The 19,580-nt window shown below is 41.3% G+C and overlaps 1 protein-coding gene across 6 annotated transcripts in view; it reads right to left on the bottom strand.

Annotated features, from left to right (window-relative positions):
• Window positions 1-2,387: 2,387 nt before the first annotated feature.
• Window positions 2,388-19,580, bottom strand: part of TUB (TUB bipartite transcription factor) — a 290,155-nt gene continuing 272,962 nt past the window's right edge. For 5 of the 6 annotated variants that reach the window (XM_075567022.1, XM_075567023.1, XM_075567027.1 and 2 more), the window contains 4 exons: window positions 15,153-15,267; window positions 11,548-11,646; window positions 9,185-9,356; window positions 2,388-7,596 (listed from right to left, as the gene is read on the bottom strand). In XM_075567022.1, coding sequence (XP_075423137.1) covers window positions 7,463-7,596; window positions 9,185-9,356; window positions 11,548-11,646; window positions 15,153-15,267 — 520 coding nt within the window. In that variant the 3' untranslated portion in view covers window positions 2,388-7,462. The remainder of the gene's footprint in view (window positions 7,597-9,184; window positions 9,357-11,547; window positions 11,647-15,152; window positions 15,268-19,580) is intronic. The other variant, XM_075567025.1, reaches the window with a different exon arrangement.

Genomic DNA, 19,580 nt, shown 5'->3' with positions numbered 1-19,580 from the left:
TAGACTTGGCATGGAAAAAAACACTATACCCTGGCATTTTAAGATTTAGCACCAGAGTGACTCTAGCCTAATGAGGTATAAAGATATCCAGGTGGTACATCACATTAGACGTGGGGTTGATAGGCTAAAGGCTCTCTCCAAACAAGAGACATTTTGGATTTATCAGTTGAGGACTTTGGCCCCTTACGGGCCTGAATGAAGAGCTTGATGTTTGGTCACTTTATTAGATTCTGTTACTATAATAACCTTTGACTCATCTATTAGGTGACTTATTAATATTTTTATATTGTAGTATTATAATAAGATTTTATAGTTGCATAATAATAATACAATTTTATTAGTTAATTTTTAATTAATCAATTTTTATTATATTCCTGATTCCATTGAATTTGACTCCTTTTTAGTATTTATATATCTTTTGGAGGTTTTTCTTCCCCAGTCGTTTGTGTCTGCTTACGATATAAAGGTATTTTGAAATGCCAAAGTGTATTTATATAAGTTTTCTTATCTCTATTTCTACGTAAAGGATAAATGGCAATGCCTTTTCTATGCTGTGCTAACACCGTTTTTCTCATTTCAGTGTCTCACCAACTGGCACTGGAATTTTTGTCCAGTATTCGTTGTTTAGTTGTTATTTTAAACTGTGTGTTAATAAAAATGTATATGTTGTGGAAGTATAATATTTTATAACTATGAGAAAAGCCATGTTTTGTGTTACAGTATAGAAATAAGTTTTTTCCTTCTCTGAACTTTATCACCTTATAATAGCTGACCCTGTGTTTATTTTCCTGGGGTGGGCCCCTCAAGTTCTTATCTGTTGATTGTCTCTTTGTAGGCTTAGGCAAGAGATATACAGCTGTTAGCCTTGAAGGGGGAGGAGATTTTCAGGCAGCAAAATCTTTTCTTTATGTTTAGTCGGCTAAATTACATAGCAAATGTATAACCAATAATGATACTGTATATCAAATTATGCAGGCCCGTCCCCTTTTTGGGGTATAAGTAAGGCTGTTTTGGAACATCTCATCAGTGCTTTTTGTGCAAGTCAGACAGCAATGTTTGATTCGTATTGAGTGCACTCTTGCAAACGGCCGCTGCAATCAAGTTTCTCAACAGATTGCTTTTATCTAAATGATAATAAGTGAGAACTGAGTTTTTCCACAACAATATGTATGTTTTTAATGTTGGTTTCAAATAATGTATAAGTTTATACTGCACCTGTGTTCGTGATGTGACAGACTATTGATTGGTTGATCTAAATCCAGCAGTTAACCTATCACCTATCCACGTAGAGTTTAAATAACATGCGCAAGGATACAGTAATTATCCCTGATTAAGTAGATTTCATTCTACGAAACGCGTAGGCCTGATTCAAGTGTTCAAAGACTTTATTTCCCGCTGTCGCCGTGCCTGTGCTCCAATCAGCTGTTTGCGGTTTGCTCCTGTGCTGGAGAGTCACTTGTTTGGACGCGCCCCCAGTGACGTCAGGAGCTCCGCTCTAAAGTACCGGAGCTGCGGCTTGTAACTTGGGCCAAGTGAACCGTAGAGTCATTACTAAGGGGAGCAGCTTATTCTGGTTGTGTGCCGGGATCATGGGACGCCCGAGCGGAGGATGCTCTGGACTGGTGGTTCCTGGATCGAAGGACGCTGTGCTTCTGGATTGAAGGCTACCCACGGAGCGAGTCCACAAGCGGTAACATGTACCCAAAACACCCTGCATTTAACACCGATTTATCTTGTACGTGCATTTATTACCACACTTGTTTGTAGCATTATAATGACTATTTTACACTATCAGAGTCGTGCGGCGTGTATTTCTTTTCTATGTCTATTCACATATGAGATACTCATTATTAGTGTCTTTGTTCTTGTTTATTTTTAACATGACAAAATAATAAGAAAAAAATAAAGAAACATGAACATTTATCAAGTAAGAAGTACAGGATGTCATTCACTTTCTTGTTATTTTACAGCAAATGTATATAAATGTATTTTTAATTAAAAAAAAGGCATTTTAATGTAACATCAAATAAAACAGTACCGACAAAACACTGCAAAATATTTCTGACTGAAAAATGCTTTAAGTAGATAAAAGTATGTAAAACTAAGTATTACAGAAAAAGTATGTCAAACGAAGTATTACAGAAAAAGTATGTCATACTAGAGTAAGTATTACAGAAACGTTTTGTGCCCGCCCCTATGGCAGTACAGGGGTTTAAAATCTTTCAGAATAACCATGTAACATGTGTACAGTACTAGTATCGAAAGATGCAATCTCCTGGACTGCAGTACAACCTACAAGATTAGAGCATGTACTGCAAAACAAAATACATTGTAAGTCATTTAAGTGTCAGCTACTGAAGCAGAGAAAGGAAGGAAAACGTCACAAAATGTTTCAAACGGTTTTTTTTATGCTCGGGTATTTTTACTGCACATAAAGTAGATCACTGAAGCACAGTGGAGATCATTCTGCAGGTGCCTGGAATTTAAGATTGCTATTTAAAAGTTGTTAACAGCTTTAAATAGGATTTCTTAATACAAAGCCAATTTATCACAGCAATGCAGTCAGCATAAAAAATACAATCAAAATGTTAAGTGACAAGAGGGCCAAATGAAACTAGACTTGAATACACATGGATTTTCAGGAAATACTTCAAAGTCCCCCCCCCCCCCAATATTCACTGTAGAGAAGGATACAACTGCATGTCTTCATTAAGTTCACAATAATCTGACATATAGGAATGCAATGAATAAACAAACAAGTGACCGTCCATAAACAGCCTCATCTTAAATAACACCAAGCATCCCCACTAAACAGAACTGTCTATTGCCAGACTAGGGCAGGGTTGCGAAGCTCAATCTCTGTGAGCAACGGACAGGCCAGATATCCAGGGCAACTCATACACAGTGGCGGATTTCCCATAAGGCCCAGGCCATTTCCCTCCCCCCCCCCCCCCCCACCCACATATATAGAGGCCCTGCTCTCTTCCACGCTGATTGCCGGGGGAGAGTGTGGGGCCTCTGTAAAGTTCTCCTGCAGCACTGCCCTCCTCCTTCAGCGTCATTTGACGCTGCAACGTCACATGGTGTCGCGTTGGCATGGTCACGCGAACGACGCTGCGGTGTCACGTTACCATGACAACGCGACGCCATGCGACATCGCAGCATCATTTGATGCCGTGACGCTGCAGGAGGTGGCACCAAGGTAAGTGCCTATGGGCGACAGGTTTTGAAATCTACCCTAGCTCATACACGTTGCCTTAGTGATAATTAGAGCTCGGATAGTTTGAGGGAAACCTTGAAAACATGACAAAATCGTGACTGGATGAAACAGATTTGTTTTGATGTCACTCATATCGTTCATCAGATGTTTGTGTTGAGTATTTGTATGAGAAGACCTAGAGTACTGTGTTCGGTTCTTGAAACCATATCTCCAGAAGAACAAATAAATTAGAGACTGTGCATGGACGGGGTTACTAAAATGGTGCCTGGACTACACCATAAAACTTATCAAGGAGAGACTAATATGTACAGCTTGAAAGAGAGAAGGGAGAGGACCGAGATGATAGACATTTTGAAAAAGATTGAAATATTATTCAACAAAGTACAAGAGCGAAGCATATTTCAGAGAAAGAGAAGAACAAGATGTCCTGCTCTGAAGCTTGAGGGTGGCAGTCTCCGGGGGGAAAGTGAGGAAGTCCTTCTTCACGGAAAAGGTGGTGGACTCATGGAATAGCCGCCCAACAGAGGTGCTGGAGGCTAAGACAGTAAGGGAATTGAAAACTGCTTGGAATAGACATGACTACCCTCAATGTGAAATATAGTGAATGATCTAAGATCCTGAGGTTTTACAACAGATAGGAACATAGGGGCAGACTTTTCTTATCTGCCATCAAATTATATGGGGTAGATTCATCGAGCGCTGGTACAGGTTAGAGCAGGGGTGCTCAACTCCAGTCCTCAAGCCCTCCCACCCCCAATAGGTCAGGTTTTCAGGATATCCCTGCTTCAACACAGGTGGCTCTATCAGTCTCTGCTTCAGCGCAGGTGGCTCAATCAGAGGCTCAGTTTTCGACTTCTGATTGTGTCATCTGTGCTGAAGCTGGGATATCTTGAAAACCTGACCTGTTGGGGCGGAGGGGTCTTGAGGACTGGAGTTTAACACCCCTGGGTTAGATAGAGCATGCAACCCGACACCAGATCAGGTGTGCTAACCTATACTGGCCCCTTGATTAATCTACCCCAATGTTTCAATGTTGTCTTTAGACATATTCATGGTCTTTGTATCAAGATAATTATGTCTTAAACTGATGTTACAAGAGGAAGTTTTCTTCCAGTGCCTAATAGGCGGTAATTCTATATACGCCAAGGCGGCTATTCGGGGCATTTACAGATAAAATTCCTCATAGACTTTAATGGGGATTTTCAGTGAAAAATAGCCTCGCCGGCCACTTCTTTATATATAGAGTATGGCCTCAGAGTCAATGTATCAATATACTTTGCACCTACTTTGTAGCGTGATTTTGGGAGTGTCAGTGGGAAAAGGTTACTTGACAAATGTATTATAATGGATCATATAAAAGACACAAAATGTGCACTACACCACACTAGCGGTGCGCAAAGTGTTTTTTGGGTGGGTGCGGGCAGTTGCAGAGGCCCCACGCTCTTCCCCGAGGCATTTAAATTAAATGCCGGGGGATCGCGTGAGGCCTCTGTAACTCACTTACCGGGGTTCAGCTGCGTTGCTGTGACTCATCGCCATGGCAGCGCAGCATCAAATAACGCCGCGATGTCATGCGGAGTGACGTCACGCGTCCGTCTCCATGGCAACAGGGTCTCGTGACGTCACGTGGCCCCGCTGTGTCATTTGACGCCGCCAAACCAGGTAGGGGGCGCGAGAGCAAAGGGGAGCAGGCAGGGGGGGCGCAGCTCCAAAAGTTTGTGCTCTCCTGCACTAGACCAACATCTTAAAAAAAACGAAATATATATGTTTTTCCATTAAAACATACAGTGTTACAACCTATAACACATCTGCACTTTTCCAGGACAAATAGGTGTACTAAAAATGAGAAATTTGAGTTACAAGCTCTATAGATGAATGTACAAGCTTTAACAGGCTGTACTATATGGCAAGACCATCTATATGTCCATCCAGCCATCAATCAATCCTTTCTCCTTCATACTAAATGTAAAGATACTATACATCTTGTATGCACTGATCATGATCCAATGCAGACGCACTTAACAGAACACCTGGCAAGTTCTCCCCACTTACCACTTAGATTGTAAGCTCTTCAGGGCAGGGACACCATTCCTTTTGTTACGTCTATGCCTGAAGCGCTTATTCCCATTATGTGTTATATTATTATGTCACGTGGATCACTGCTGTGAAGTGCTACTTACATGAATGGCGCTACATAAATAAAGACATACATACACACTCTGTTAATACTGGAAAGTGACGTCAAGTATCAGTTTGGTTTGCAGAACGGAGTTCTGTGTTAGCTACACCACACATACGTAGAAATACATACATGTAACAAATGCAAGAAGTGAATCTGCTTTATGACATAAAAGCTTAACTTCAGTAGCTTACACTTTAATGTTTAATGCCTAATGAAACCCGACTCGTTTTTAAACATACCTAATAAGGAAAAGAAATAGTCAATCAAGGCGACTTTGCATCAAACTTGTTGTTAGGAACAACATTCTTCACTAGTCCAGTGCCCAGTCCATATTTGTCTTAAATATGCTAAACATATGATACATTTTATGAAAGTTTGATAGTCCAATCAGGTTTTCGCCATCTCAGAGTTAGTAGTTTCATTTGTTTGAGTTAAAAAAAAAATTGTAAAAAGCACTATCATGAATCAATGTACCAGCACAAAGATAATGTTTTGATCCACTGTACCATTTTTGTGCTCACAGTTATGTCAAATGTAAGAAAAAGTTTCTTAGATCTGACGCGGATTGTTAAACAAAGAGGTTTCCACCACTTCAGAAGTGGAGAATTTTTGAAGAAGGATATTTGAAGCAGGAGATGCGATTTCACATAGAAGTGCATCATGTAACATTTTCCTAACTGCGCACAAGTCATAATCTGGCACACACAGCAAAATTGCAGCAAAATAAACATTGGCGATAGACGATACAAAATTGCCCGCCAAAAAGCACATATGTGCATCAACGTATTAAACGCTCTATTATTTCCCTCTAAACACTCTTCCATATTAGGGACTTGCACAAATAGGGTTGAAGCAAAATAAATACATAAATAAATAATGCAATGATAAAAATTCCACTGAACAGGTGTGGGCACTACATGGGTTTCTGGGAACTTGATATAAAGCCCCCAACATTAAGATGTTAAAAAAAATAAACCATAGACAATCAGAAGAGGTCGGGCAACTGAAATACTACAGCGCCAAAACATTAAATCGCCCTCTTTCACAGACGTCAGGATGTTTCAGTGCTGAAGAGGCCTCTCCAATTCCTTGAAGGCTTCCTGATCAACGAAGGGTTAAGTAGGTGGTGCAAGCACATCGGGAAACCGTATCTGAACTTACTGTAGAAGACAGAACTTTTACCACAATATATGCAATGGCTTAGCTGGTGTGGAACTGGTTACACAGGCATATAAAAGGAATGGGTTAACAGGCCAACACCAACTAAAAAGATGCTACTGACGCTCAAATTATACTAGTTCAACATCAAGACTTAATATGGCATCGTATGAAAGGGTTTGCTTTAAAACCAGATTGAGCTGAGTAGCAGAGAAGAGGGGTGCTCAACTCCAGTCCTCGGGACCCTCTGAACAGCTCAGGTTTTAAGGATATCGCAGCACAGGTGGCTCAATCAGTGGCTCAGTCGAAGCAGAAAAAGAATCATTTCCTGTTAGCTTCCTAATAAGGTGAGAATGCAAAGGTTTCAAACACTAAGGCACGAAGTCACTTAACAGTGCTAAGCTTTGGCCTGAATGGGACTTGAGGCGCTATAGCTTAGCACTGTTTAGCAACTCTGGGCCTAACTGTGCTAAGTGGGTTTTGTTTAAAGCTTCTGAATACTTCTCACCTCAACCCCCATTGCCGCCCCATAAAAACAAATACAAAAATAAAATGACAATTTCCACCGTTGTGGAAACGGGTGTGTTCACCCCTCGCCATGTTTCATATTGAAAGGACAGTCTACTAAACTGTATTATTACAAGACGTTTCTGTGTCAGCACGTGGTCGAACGTCTATTCACACACAAACAAAAATCACACATCTTCCTCTGAAAATAACAATGTTACCTGCGTGTAAACACTAACCGGTTTCCCCTCTCCACTTATGGCAATCAAAAAAGAATACATAGTATGGGTAACGTTTGTCCAGCCTGATTATTAGGTAGAGTAAGACACAGGCGTGTGGGCCAGAGATACAGTTTCTCCTTGTGGATCGCTGCTTCGGGCTGGTTTCACTCCTGTTCACTCACAGGCCAGTTTGCTATCAAAGCTGGAGAGGGCGATAGCGAAGGCCTGTAATGCACACATTGGGTAGTTGTAGTCCATTGTAAACACGTCCTCGGCCACCCGACCAAACTGCATCACAATGTAATCAGCTGCAATAAAACACAATCACCAAACACAAGGGCGTGAGGATTCCAACTGCAGGCACAAGAATACACATTAACATGATAACGCTGTTGGATATGTTGAAGATTTCCGTAGGACTGTTTTTCCCTATTACACAGAATCAAGGGCTTCAACGAAGAAAGAAATTCAAAGCTGCAAAAGTGAGGCGTAACCAGTGCACAAAAAAATTATAGTAGCACCATATTAATCAAAGGAAAGGAATTTCACACAGAGCAAGGGAGTTTGTTTTTTCCCCGTTGAATGATTTGGTCCCAGTTTTAGAGCGAGAAGACTTTAGTAAATAACCCTCCAAATCTCTATTACTTTTCATCGTGAGATATGAAATGTCTGAAAAGCTTAAATCAGGACTTGTTGAATGCTTCACACATCCTTGGCAGGTCAGCATTGTTGGACTCTGGTGACTTGGTGACTTTTCCACGGCCTGATCCGCAGAGGGGGCCTCCTGAAAGAGGTTGCAGGGGGGGCCAGCTGGAAGGTGTCTGTGGCAGTGTATGCCAGACAGCATGGTGCAAACTGGTGAAAGGCATCTCCATGGGCACCTTCCAGCAGGCAGCTCTACAGGACCTCTTAACAGGCCCCTTCAGTCCTCCAGGGCAGCAGGTAGGCTGTGGGTGCAATCAGATCCTCTGTTCCCATCTCTGTTTCCCCTTCTCTCCTCATCCCTTTCTCTCCTCCCTCTCTTCCCCCCATCCCTCCCTTACTCCCCCTCCCACCTATCTTACTCCCCCGCCTCTCTCTCTCTCCCCATATCCGATTCTCCCCCCCCTCAGGGACCCACAGTATGCCATGGGGTGCGGTGATTAACAGGGGGGGGGGGGGGGGAAGATGTGGGGATTAACAGGAGGGAGACGTTGGGGGTTAACGTGGAGGGGGATGATCAGGGGATTAATGAGGAGGGGGCCCTGTTCCTTTAATTTGTCCTGGGACTCAATATTTCTATTGGCGGTCCTGCCTCCGACTCTCGGCACTGTGAACTGCAGGGAGATAATGTGCGCTGCAAATGTTTAACAGTGGTATGCAGCAGCAAATGATCAGGACTTGACTGGTTTAGATGACAAAACTATATGGATATTAATTCAAACATACATTAAATGTAAAACCAGTATATCCCATGGCGGAAATGATAGCGCTACATCGTAGAAAGAAATCCCTATCCACATAATATTAACTGAAAAGTGATTTTAACATAAAGCATTGCACCTTTCAGGTGTTTAAGAAAACAATGATTGCAGTCATTTTATCTTTCCTCGTATTTCATTTCATCTTAATACAGCTCAACCCCCTTATAACGCTGTGCTTGGGGTTCAAAGAATCACATTGCGTTATTAGCGGATCACGTTAGAAATAATGTACAATTGTATGCATTGTACAATAAAGTAATAAGATACCAATAATCGTGTTGTAAAGTATTCCTAAATACGAAAATTGGGAGCCACCCTTACATCGCGTTACAAGCGGATTCGCGTTGTAACGGATCGCGTTATAACGGGGTTGAGCTGTACTTTTAAACATACAGTATAACATGTTTCTCTATTATTGGCTTGAAATACTTACGATCATTGTCATGTATGATTTGGAAATTTTTGACTGACGCCTGTGTAACTCGGCCGTGGAAATTCAAAACATATGACTGGGTATCATCATTCCAGACTGGGGTTTTGTTGTGCAGCTCAATGACGCTTTCTGTGTTTTTGTTCTGCCATCGAGAAAGTAGAGTTTCATGCTCCTGTAACAGGAAAATGTTACTTTCACACCCAAAAAGTTTATGTATCAAGCAGGTTACTTGTAATCTGTAAAGGCAGTAGTAGCACCGTGCCTGACAATGATGTCAGCTCTCCTTCTGTGTGTCAGTTTGGTTTTAGATACACCGGGGGTGTACAGTAGGTTTCCTGGGCAGGGAAAGTTACCATCCACCCTCACCTAGCCGTTTAAATGATACAGTACGAATAAGGAAATAAGGAAGCATGGAAGGTAAGCTTGCTCTGACTTCACCTATTGTTCTATAGATCTACTCCCAAATCACTGCAAAGCATCTAAAAACTCATGCAGGCCTCTCAATGCACTGATACAAAGCCCAGCGTACTTTAGTCTACATTATGGGTGACCATCTCCAGTCCTCAAGGGCCAGCAACAGGTAAGGTTTTCAGATTATCCATGCTTCAGCACTCATTATGACTGAGCCACTGATTGAGCCAACTGAGCTGAAGCAGGGATATCCTGAAAAATTGACCTGTTGGTGGCCCTTGAGCACTGGAGTTGGCCACCCCTGGTTTACAGTATACATTTAATTATAAGGCTGTGCTAAGGGGTTGAAATAAGTGCCTCCCGTTTTTAACATCATGGAGTTTCCTCCCATTCCAAGGCCACGCCTTTATTTCATTAACGTTTTTAGCCTTAAGTCGTTAACGGTAATATCCTGTCTCTCACAATTTGATCTCACACATAAGCGCAGAGCTACTAAACAGTGCTACGCTTTAGTACACTTTAAGGCCCATTGAAATGAATGGGCCTTACGGTTTGCTTAAGCTTCGAACTATTTAGCAAACATAGGCTATACATTTAGAGTTAGTCTAGAGCGCCAATTCCTCCAGCTTCATACAGGGCCTCTGTGTTTTGCTTTACATTCCTTGTTAGCGTTTCAGCGTACAGCCAAATAAGCAACACGACAACCGGGCTCACTACGAGAAACAGCAGTGCCATTTAATACAAGACAAGTCCAAGTCAATGGAGCCCTGCAGTCAATGCATGCAGAAACAAAATATTCCCACTCACAAACATCACATGGCCCATGAAGCCAGGTACTTTCCTCCTTACCAGAATCCTAAAACTTGATGGCTTTCATATCTAAACATCGGTTTCCTCACGTTTCCATCATAAAGAATCAAAGCTTTTGCCAGACTTACATCTCCCATCCTTTGCACACTTTGCATTCACTCTTGGGTCAAGTATGCACATTTCAGTGAAGAAATGATTGAGCCTACTATATCGCTATGCAATACTGGTGTGAAACTTAGCACCATGAATAATCAAATAGAAAACCAATCATATCGCTTGCAAGTGGGATTTCTTACGTTGATAGATGCGGTTCTGCTTTTTACACCCCCGCTGAAGCCAGGAGACTCTGCTAAATATCCCACTGTTTATATGGTGGAATGAACTAAAAACTATTTAAACCTTTGGGGGATCTACAGATATCCTGTCGTGCGCAGAACGCACACTATCAGGGAAGTGACGGAAGGGACTCGAAGGGTCAATAGGGTTATGAACTAATTCTTTTGGAGGACTGGTAACCTTAAAATCAATTAGCCAACAACCTACTGTATCAATTCAGTCATGAGTGAGATTCCTCAGTTCCCTTGGAGAAACTGATATGTGTGAGAGATTGATCCCAACATTCAAGAGTGATACAATTGAAATACAGGCATACCCCGGTTTAAGGATACTCACTTTAAGTACACTCGCGAGTAAGGACATATTGCCCAATAGGCAAACAGCAGCTCGCGCATGCACCTGTCAGCACGTCCTGAACAGCAAAACCGGATCCCTACCTGTACCGAAGATGTGCGCAAGCGGGGAGACTATAGAGCCTGTTACAAATGCGTTATTTACATCAGTTATGCACGTATGTGACGATTGCAGTACAGTACATGCATCGATAAGTGGGGAAAAGGTAGTGCTTCACTTTAAGTACATTTTCACTTTACATACATGCTCCGATCCCATTGCGTACGTTAATGCGGGGTATGTCTGTAATTAGCACAACTGAAGTATGTTATAGTGTGATTAAAATGAGGATAATATCCCCACTGTAAAAGCAATGCGTATCGTATAAAACAATGTACTGTACTCTTTTGTTGGTCAGTGGGTCTTGCATGAAATAAGTCAAAATATACACTGTATGTAACAAAATTACTTACGTTACGTGGCCTGATAGAAACTCTTTCATGATCCATATTCATCCCGGGGATTATTACACTCATTTTCCGAGGTCCCTTAAAACCCAAGACATTTGTTTCCTGAAAGATTTTTTTTTTTTTTAAACACACATCAACCAAAAGTCATGCAACAAAATAATATATTAATGCAAATGTTATCAGTCTCAATCATTTTTGGGGGGTTGTTACACATTGAGATTACTGGTTGCAGTGTTATGACGGGATGTGTCAACATTTTTATCTTTTTTAAACTTATGTTTTTCCACTTATTTTGGCTTTTACTGGCATTAGCTGTCAATGTGGCATATATGTAAAGCATGTGACAGTGTATAATTCTACATTCTTACCTAAACTGGCAATCGCTTGGTGCTCCTGCTATAGATCTGTAAAAATCCTGATTGTGTGCCTAACATAATGGCCGCCTTTCAGTTTGAATCAATCCTTCAGTCAGTGTCACTCAGGCGCTGCAATGTATCCTGATATAACCAAGGTAACATTGCCTATTGTTACAGTTTGCAGCTCAAACTGCTGGATAAGTTGGCAACAAATTATCACAAAGAGGAGGTGGGCTAAAGCCTGCTATAGAAATCAAAGGATGCTTTAAAACTCATAAAAAATAACATTAAGCGTTCAATTTAAAAAAAAAAGAAGAAAAGAAACACTATTATTATCTAATACTGTACTACAGAACTGATTGATAAAAAAGAAAAAACTCATATAAGATTGCACATGTTCTGCGGTTTTAACCACACATCCACATCTTTAAATGGATTTCATGTCTACCGTTATCTAGGGGTGCTCAACTTCAGTCCTCAGGCCTCCCCCCCCAAAAAAAACAGGTCAGGTTTTCAGAATATCCCAGTTTCAGCACAGGTGGCTCAATCAGCCCCTACTGCAGCACAGGTGGCTCAGTCAGTCTTCGAATGAGCCTCTGATTGAGCCATCTGTGCTGAAGCTGGGATATCCTAAAAACCTGACCTGTTTTTAGGGACTTGAGTACTGAAGTTGAGCACCCCTGCCCTAACCTGACAACATACAGCGTAGTGAGTTTTGCAACATTACAACTTCCAAACACATATTTCTACCACTAGAGGTCACCGTGGATTAACTGAAACATGATTTCATCTGTATTGTGGACGCATAAAAATATGACATATACTTGTATGTTTTTGTTACATTGTAATTAAACTGTTGTTTTTTTTAAAGTTTGTTTTAACAGGGTTGTTAGATATGTGAATGTGCCAGCAATACCTCTAGCACACAGAGATTATGGGGGGGGGGGAGAAATTCGTGTGTTCTGAGCATGCGCATTTTAAGTGAAACTTCTTTGTTTTTGGTCACTGTTTTGTCACAGATATTGTATTTGTGATGGTGATATTTTTAATTAAAATTCAAAACACAATGTCAGAGGGAAAACGCAAAGAAGTTTGACTTAGAACGCACATGCTCGGCACACACCTCTGTTATAGCTATTTGCACTTATATAGTTATACTAACTGTCTCTGTGTGCGTTTGTGTGTGTGTGCGAGCGTCTGTGTGTGTGTGCCAATGCGTGCGTCCCTGTGTGTGGGCCTGCCTCTGTGTGTGTGCCCGCCTGTGTATGTGTGTGTATGTGCCTGCCTCTTTGTGTGTGTGTGTGTGTGTCTATGCACCTGCTTCTGTGTGTTTGTTTGTGTGCCTCTGTGTGTGTGTCTGCCTCTGGGTGCCTCTGTCTCCCAAGCGCCGATTCCGGCCGCCACTGCGCATGTACGCCAGACTCCGGGCCACCACTGCGCATGTGTGACAGACTCCGGCCGCCACTGCGCATCTTCAGCGAGTCCGGCCACAACTGTGCAGGTGCGCCCGAGTCTGGTTGCTACTGCGCATGTGTGGCGAGACCCGCCAGTGTTTTTAACCTCCGTGCGAAATGGTGGTTTTGTGCGCATGCGCGATGGGTGCGCGCCCATTAGGAGCGTGACGTTACCCGCGTTACGGATTTTCGTTACACGGTAAGAATTTTTTCCCATGAAAACCCTGTAGGGGCCAGCAAAGAAGTTTCACTTCAAAAAAGAACATCTGGATGCTGTCATCAAAATAATTGGAGAAAAGATGGCAGTCACTCATGGAAATGTCTGACACATTCTGTCGTCTTTGAAATGAGGGGGGAAATGTTTCTGTGACTCCACCTTTTGAACAGCAATCCCCCCTATAATAACCCCCCTTCTTCTTCTCATGCTTAGGATTGGCCTCCAGAGCTGAACCGCGCTATTTTCAGTGAAGTTACCGGTATTGCTCCCTGGTTTGTAAAGGGGATTTAACCGGCCGTTTAATAGGAAGCCTCAGCCAATGTTGTTGCGGTTTCCTCATGGCCTTAGATTTGGCAGCCATTTTGTTTCCTATGGAGGGAGATTTATAACGCTCTAATTACACCGCTAAGTATCTATGGAACTGGGGTGTCCTCAGGCCTGAAAATAAAGGGAATTAGCTTCCAGGGCACCTCCTGGGGGATCAAAAATAAGTAGGGGTAATTGCTGCTTCAGTGTATTTTATAGTTAGATAATGTAACATGTAATGGGGTATCCTTTGCTTGACATTTCATGTGCTGTATAAACGCCTATGCTTTAGTTTATTGGAAACCACCCGAGTTCAGATCCCTATAAAAGACATGAAATGTGCATTTTTCTGGGAAATTTATTTCAAGATATTATATTATTACTTGACATTATCTCGATTTCCCTCGAAGGATTTTACAAAGGGAAAATAAAAGACACAGAGATTTTACTGAATATGGTCTACATTTGCATACAATCTTCACCAATAAGTTTATTAGGAAATAGAAAACAGGTTTTTTTTTCCACTGTCCTTATTCAGAAGTGAATTAAATATAATTAAAACGCCCACTGTTCCAAGTTTACTCATAGGATCCTATTACATAAGCAATCCATGCAATAACCTACATGTGTTTTTTTTAATTTTTTTAAATAAATCAGTACTGTACTGTTAGATAATACTGTATTTACTAAATTTCTTTTTTAAATTCAACTATTAATGGCATTTTTAATGCGTTTTAATATACTGCGCATCCTTTGATTTCTATAGCAGGCTTTATCCCACCTCCCCAGCAGTGCAAGATCTTTGCAACACTTTCCTGTTTGTGATCATTTGTTGCCAATCTTCCCACCCGTTTGAGCTGCAAACTGTAACAATAGATAATGTTACCTTTAGTAATATAAGAATACATTGTAGCTGCTGAGTTACACTGACTGAAGGATTGAAAGGCAGCCATTTAGTGAACCCTAGGAAGAAGGATCTTTGCTAATCGATCACGGGAGAATGAATCAAGGTAATTCGTTGCCAATAAAAGGTCATCAAATCTTGATCCGCAGGCCCCAAAAAATAAATCCTTACATCTACTTAGATGCGATAGTCAACTCCTACCACCCTGCCAGAAGCATGTACTGAGACAGTATGAGCAGACCCCAAGTCAAAACCAAGTGCTTCATAGAGTACATCGATGCGAAGACACGTGCAGGCTGTAACTTAATAAGAAAGAGCTCATTGACCAACAGGTCCCAATTGCTAGATCTTCGCTTCCATACGTCACTTACATAGCAAATGGCGGCAAGTTCCTGGCGTAGGTTGCTGGCCTCTAAACTCGATGACGTTTTACCTGGGTTTAATCCATTATCGTAGACTGTAAACTTAGTGCCCATTAGATTTGATCTGCAATGATTCAGAACAAGAGATTGAGTTTTTTCAGCTAACGAGTCCATGGAATACAAATGCTACACGTGAAGAGGGGGCGTTTTGAAAATGCATTACAGAGCTACAGTAGGAGTGCGCATTATAATGTGGCCGTTGTAAAGAGATATTTTTACCGTTTTACACCCACATAGTTATTGTAGGGCTGGCTTTAGTGACCCCTCTTTCCAGCCAGATAGGCCAGCAGGAAAAAGCATAAAAATACAAGCATGTCGCTAAGATGGTATCAGCTGTAAAACAAGTCAATGGCTAAGTTCTGGGCCCTCCGACGATGAAAGGTTAAATGAACCCTAACTGTATAGCATGCTCTATTATTTATTTTGAGCTTAAAAAATACTTGTAAATAGGGGTGATCTAGCATAGCAAATAAGGAGTTTCTAATGAATAGATCCTTTGTTGTTGTGCATAACATATAGGACAGCTCTAGAGCCACAAACAAAACATATTAGCCATACATCAATTACGCCAAGTCTCATATATACAGACCAGGTCTCATATATGCAGGGCAGGCCTCATTTATGCAGGGCAGGCCTCATATACACAGGGCAGGCCTCATATACACAGGGCAGGCCTCATATACACAGGGCAGGCCTCATAAACGCAGGGCAGGCCTCATAAACGCAGGGCAGGCCTCATAAACGCTGGGCAGGCCTCATAAACGCAGGGCAGGCCTCATAAACGCAGGGCAGGCCTCAAACGCAGGGCAGGCCTCATAAACGCAGGGCAGGCCTCATATACGCAGGGCAGGCATCAGGCCAGGCCTCACATATGCAGGCCAGGCCTCACATATACGGGGGCTTATCTGGTTCCAAAAATTCAATGAACCTCTGCAGAGGTGGAGGGATCAGCAACACATCGCAGAGCAATCTGAATGAGTTAAAAAGGGCTTAGAAAAGGGCAGCAAATGTTGCTCTAACAGGTACAATCTCTGCAAGCGATTTTCCTTGGGCAGTGACGCGTTAACCAATACACCGCACTTGCGCATTGGCAAAGCTATAACATCCGTCCCAATTACCGCACATGCGTTACAGACGCGTTACCAGGGGGCCTAGTGAGCCTGGCTGCTCTGCTCCAAAAAAAGAGGAGGAGGTGATTTTAAGTACATAGTTTCTTTTTGTTATGACCCTTGTTCATTTGTTCTTTATGTGTGATTAAAAGTTTTGCTCACAACTTCTGTCTCTTGGTAATTATTGTTATAATGTGAAGGCGCATTATTGTACGCCCAGACTTCCTACAGTCAAGAGGATACACCATATTAGGTGAGACAAACATACCTTACATTCACTTTAATCACTAAAAACCATAGTAAATTTATTACATGAACTTCATGAAACATTATCAGATGCATCTGTTCATGTGTTTCAGACATGTATATGACCCATAATATACTGTATATCTTTGTATGACGTAATGAAAGGGTTAAGTCCTATACGCGGTACAAACATTTGGGTACCACTTAATACCTGCGCTTTTTGCTGGTTGGCTATTCCCTGAAACAACGCTATGATAATCCTGGTCTGCATGTGACCTAATTATCGTAACGTTATTAACATGCGCTAACATTAACAGAGGTTTGTGGATATGCCATGTTATGTTAACGGCTCATTCGCATATGATTTGCATATGGGCAAGCCAGGCGTCCATTAAAATGTGAAGCGAGTGTTTTTGCCTTTTAAACACTCATTTAAGTAATATAGACACGTATGGTCTGAGATCTTGATCCAAAAGCAACAAGCTGTATCTAGTAATAAATGATGGCAGTGAGAATTGGACATCTGTAGAGCTGACATCTGTCCTAAAAGTGTCCACGTCTCTTTAGGACAGATGTCAGCTCTACTGATGTCGAATTTTCCCCGCCACTATTTATTACTAGACAGAGCAAAGCTGTGGTTCAAATGAAGTCCATCATTTCCAAACATTGGGACATGTTGCTTTTTGATCATGATCTCAGACCGTATGTGTCTATGGGCCTCATGCAGAGAGCATCGTTATTTCAAAACTCGCCATTTTTTGTTCAATTTCCCTCAGAAAACGGCATAAAATGGCGAGTTGCGAAAAACGCGCCATTTTTTTATTTCTATGTTTAAAACTCGCCTCGCGGCTGGCGAGAACCTCCATCGCGCCATTTTTAAAACTCTCCGAATGCAGAGAGGTGCGAACGGCAAGTAGCGGCTGTTCGCGCCAAAAAAAGGCGCGATTCTCGCATTTTTGCCGCGCCACGAAAATATGGCAAGATGGCGCTCGCCGCCTATAGTAAAGGGGAAAAAAAAGGCGCGAATTTGTTTTTACACGTTTCTGAAGCGCGCATCTCGCCAATTTAAACTCGCCACACGCATCCATGTTAAACATAGCAGAATTCGCACTTTTCTGCATATGGAGAATAAAACTCTCCAAAAAAGCTACTTTTTATGAAATTCGCCATTTTTAAAATTCTATGCTCTCTGCATGAGGCCCTAAAGGTCCTAAATGTGTGTTTAAAAAGGCAAAAACACTCGCTTCACACTTATCACCAAGTCTTTTTGACTTACGGTCAAGAGAGACAGGTAACTTAGACATCCCCAGTGGATTCTTTAAATGTGGTCACGGCAAAATATGTACCTTAGCCAAAGTGACTAGAACATTTAAAGGTACAGTACCAATAATTACAGATACTCACATCAAATACATACTTGCATTCATTGTAACACCAGTCATGTGGTTTATTAGAAGTGTGGTTGTGGAAAGAGCTACGTCGGTCGAACAATCAGACCTCTTAAATTAGGAATCATGGAACATGTACGATCCATAACAAAAGGAGGGTGTAAACGTCGGTCGAACAATCAGACCTCTTAAATAAGGAATCATGAAACATGTACGATCCATAACAAAATGAGGGTGTAAAGCACCCGGTGCCTAGACGGTTTGACTGCTGTTCATATGAGGGTTCACATGATTATTCCTTTGCGGGGTTTGAGCATGTACCCCATGCCAATTCAAGGGGAATAAAACATACAGAGCATTCTTCCTGGCAATGCACAGGTTATTAAGAATCTAGATCAGTGTAGGGACCCTTGAAACGTGGTCTGCCGTGCAGTGGCTCAGGGGCTTACAACAATTTGGCCAAAATGTTAAACTAAAAGACCATTTTATTTATTAGTTATTTATACATGTATATTTAGGCATTGTGCCGTATATAAGTTTTTCTGGATGTACACTGAGCTTTGTCTGTGTTTTATGTTATGTCTCTGGTTTTAAATATATATATTGCCATGCTCAGTAGTACTCCTCTGTGAAACTTATATGCTTATATATATGTTGTGGGTATTTTGGGGGTTCAATATGAGCTTGTAGGTGTTCTGTATGTTTTATAATTCTTGTTCAGCTAGTCTTAGCTGATTGGAGGGTGGCAACCTCCTACCTAATTGAAGCTCACTCCCTCCCACATTTAAATGGTTAAAAGCTCACTCCATGGCACCTACCACTCTCAGGGGAACTTGCCTGCTTACAGTGTGATTGTGACAAATCTAATACAGAGTGCTTTTCCTGGTAATGTACAGGTTAATAAAAGTTTCAATCAGACTTAGAACTTTTGCAACTAATATTGACAGATTTATTATAAATCATTCTTCCTGGCAATGCACAGGTTATTAAGAATCTATATTAGTGTAGGGACCCTTGAAACGTGGTCTGCCGTGCAGTTGGTTCAAGGGCTTACAACAATTTGGCCAAAATGTTAAACTAAAAGACCATTTTATTTATTAGTTATTTATACATGTATATTTAGGCATTGTACCGTATATAAGTTTTTCTGGATGTGCACTGAGCTCTGTCTGTGTTTTATGTTATGTCTCTGGTTTTAAACAATTCAAGGGGAAGAAAGACGTAATTTGCGAAACAGAAGAAAAATGTATTGGATTTTTTCTCTGGGTGCTTTACATCCTTTAGGTATTAAACATCGATTGGGAACTCCAACATTTCCTGTGATTATATTGGTTGTTTTCTATGGTATTTTTTCATGTGTGTTTATCTTTAATATTAATCCTATGTTTATCTAGTTTTGCATTTGTATGTGGTTACTTGGATACACTCAGTAGTATCTGATATTTATACACCAAGGGGCTTTTCTCTTGAGTTTAATGAGAGATTTATTAGTTATGACGTATCTTTGCCCTAATAGTTTAATTGGGTTTATATTTATTGTTTAGTTCTCTATAAGCATGTTTTTTTCATTTTGACATACTGCAATTTTTATTATGTCATGAATGATCAAATGGGTGGTGTAGTACTAGATCTGA

This window comes from Ascaphus truei, chromosome 12 (assembly GCF_040206685.1).
Source record: "Ascaphus truei isolate aAscTru1 chromosome 12, aAscTru1.hap1, whole genome shotgun sequence".
Taxonomy (NCBI): domain Eukaryota; kingdom Metazoa; phylum Chordata; class Amphibia; order Anura; family Ascaphidae; genus Ascaphus; species Ascaphus truei.
Note: the sequence above shows the minus strand (reverse complement) of the source record. Positions and strands in the feature narration are given on the sequence as shown.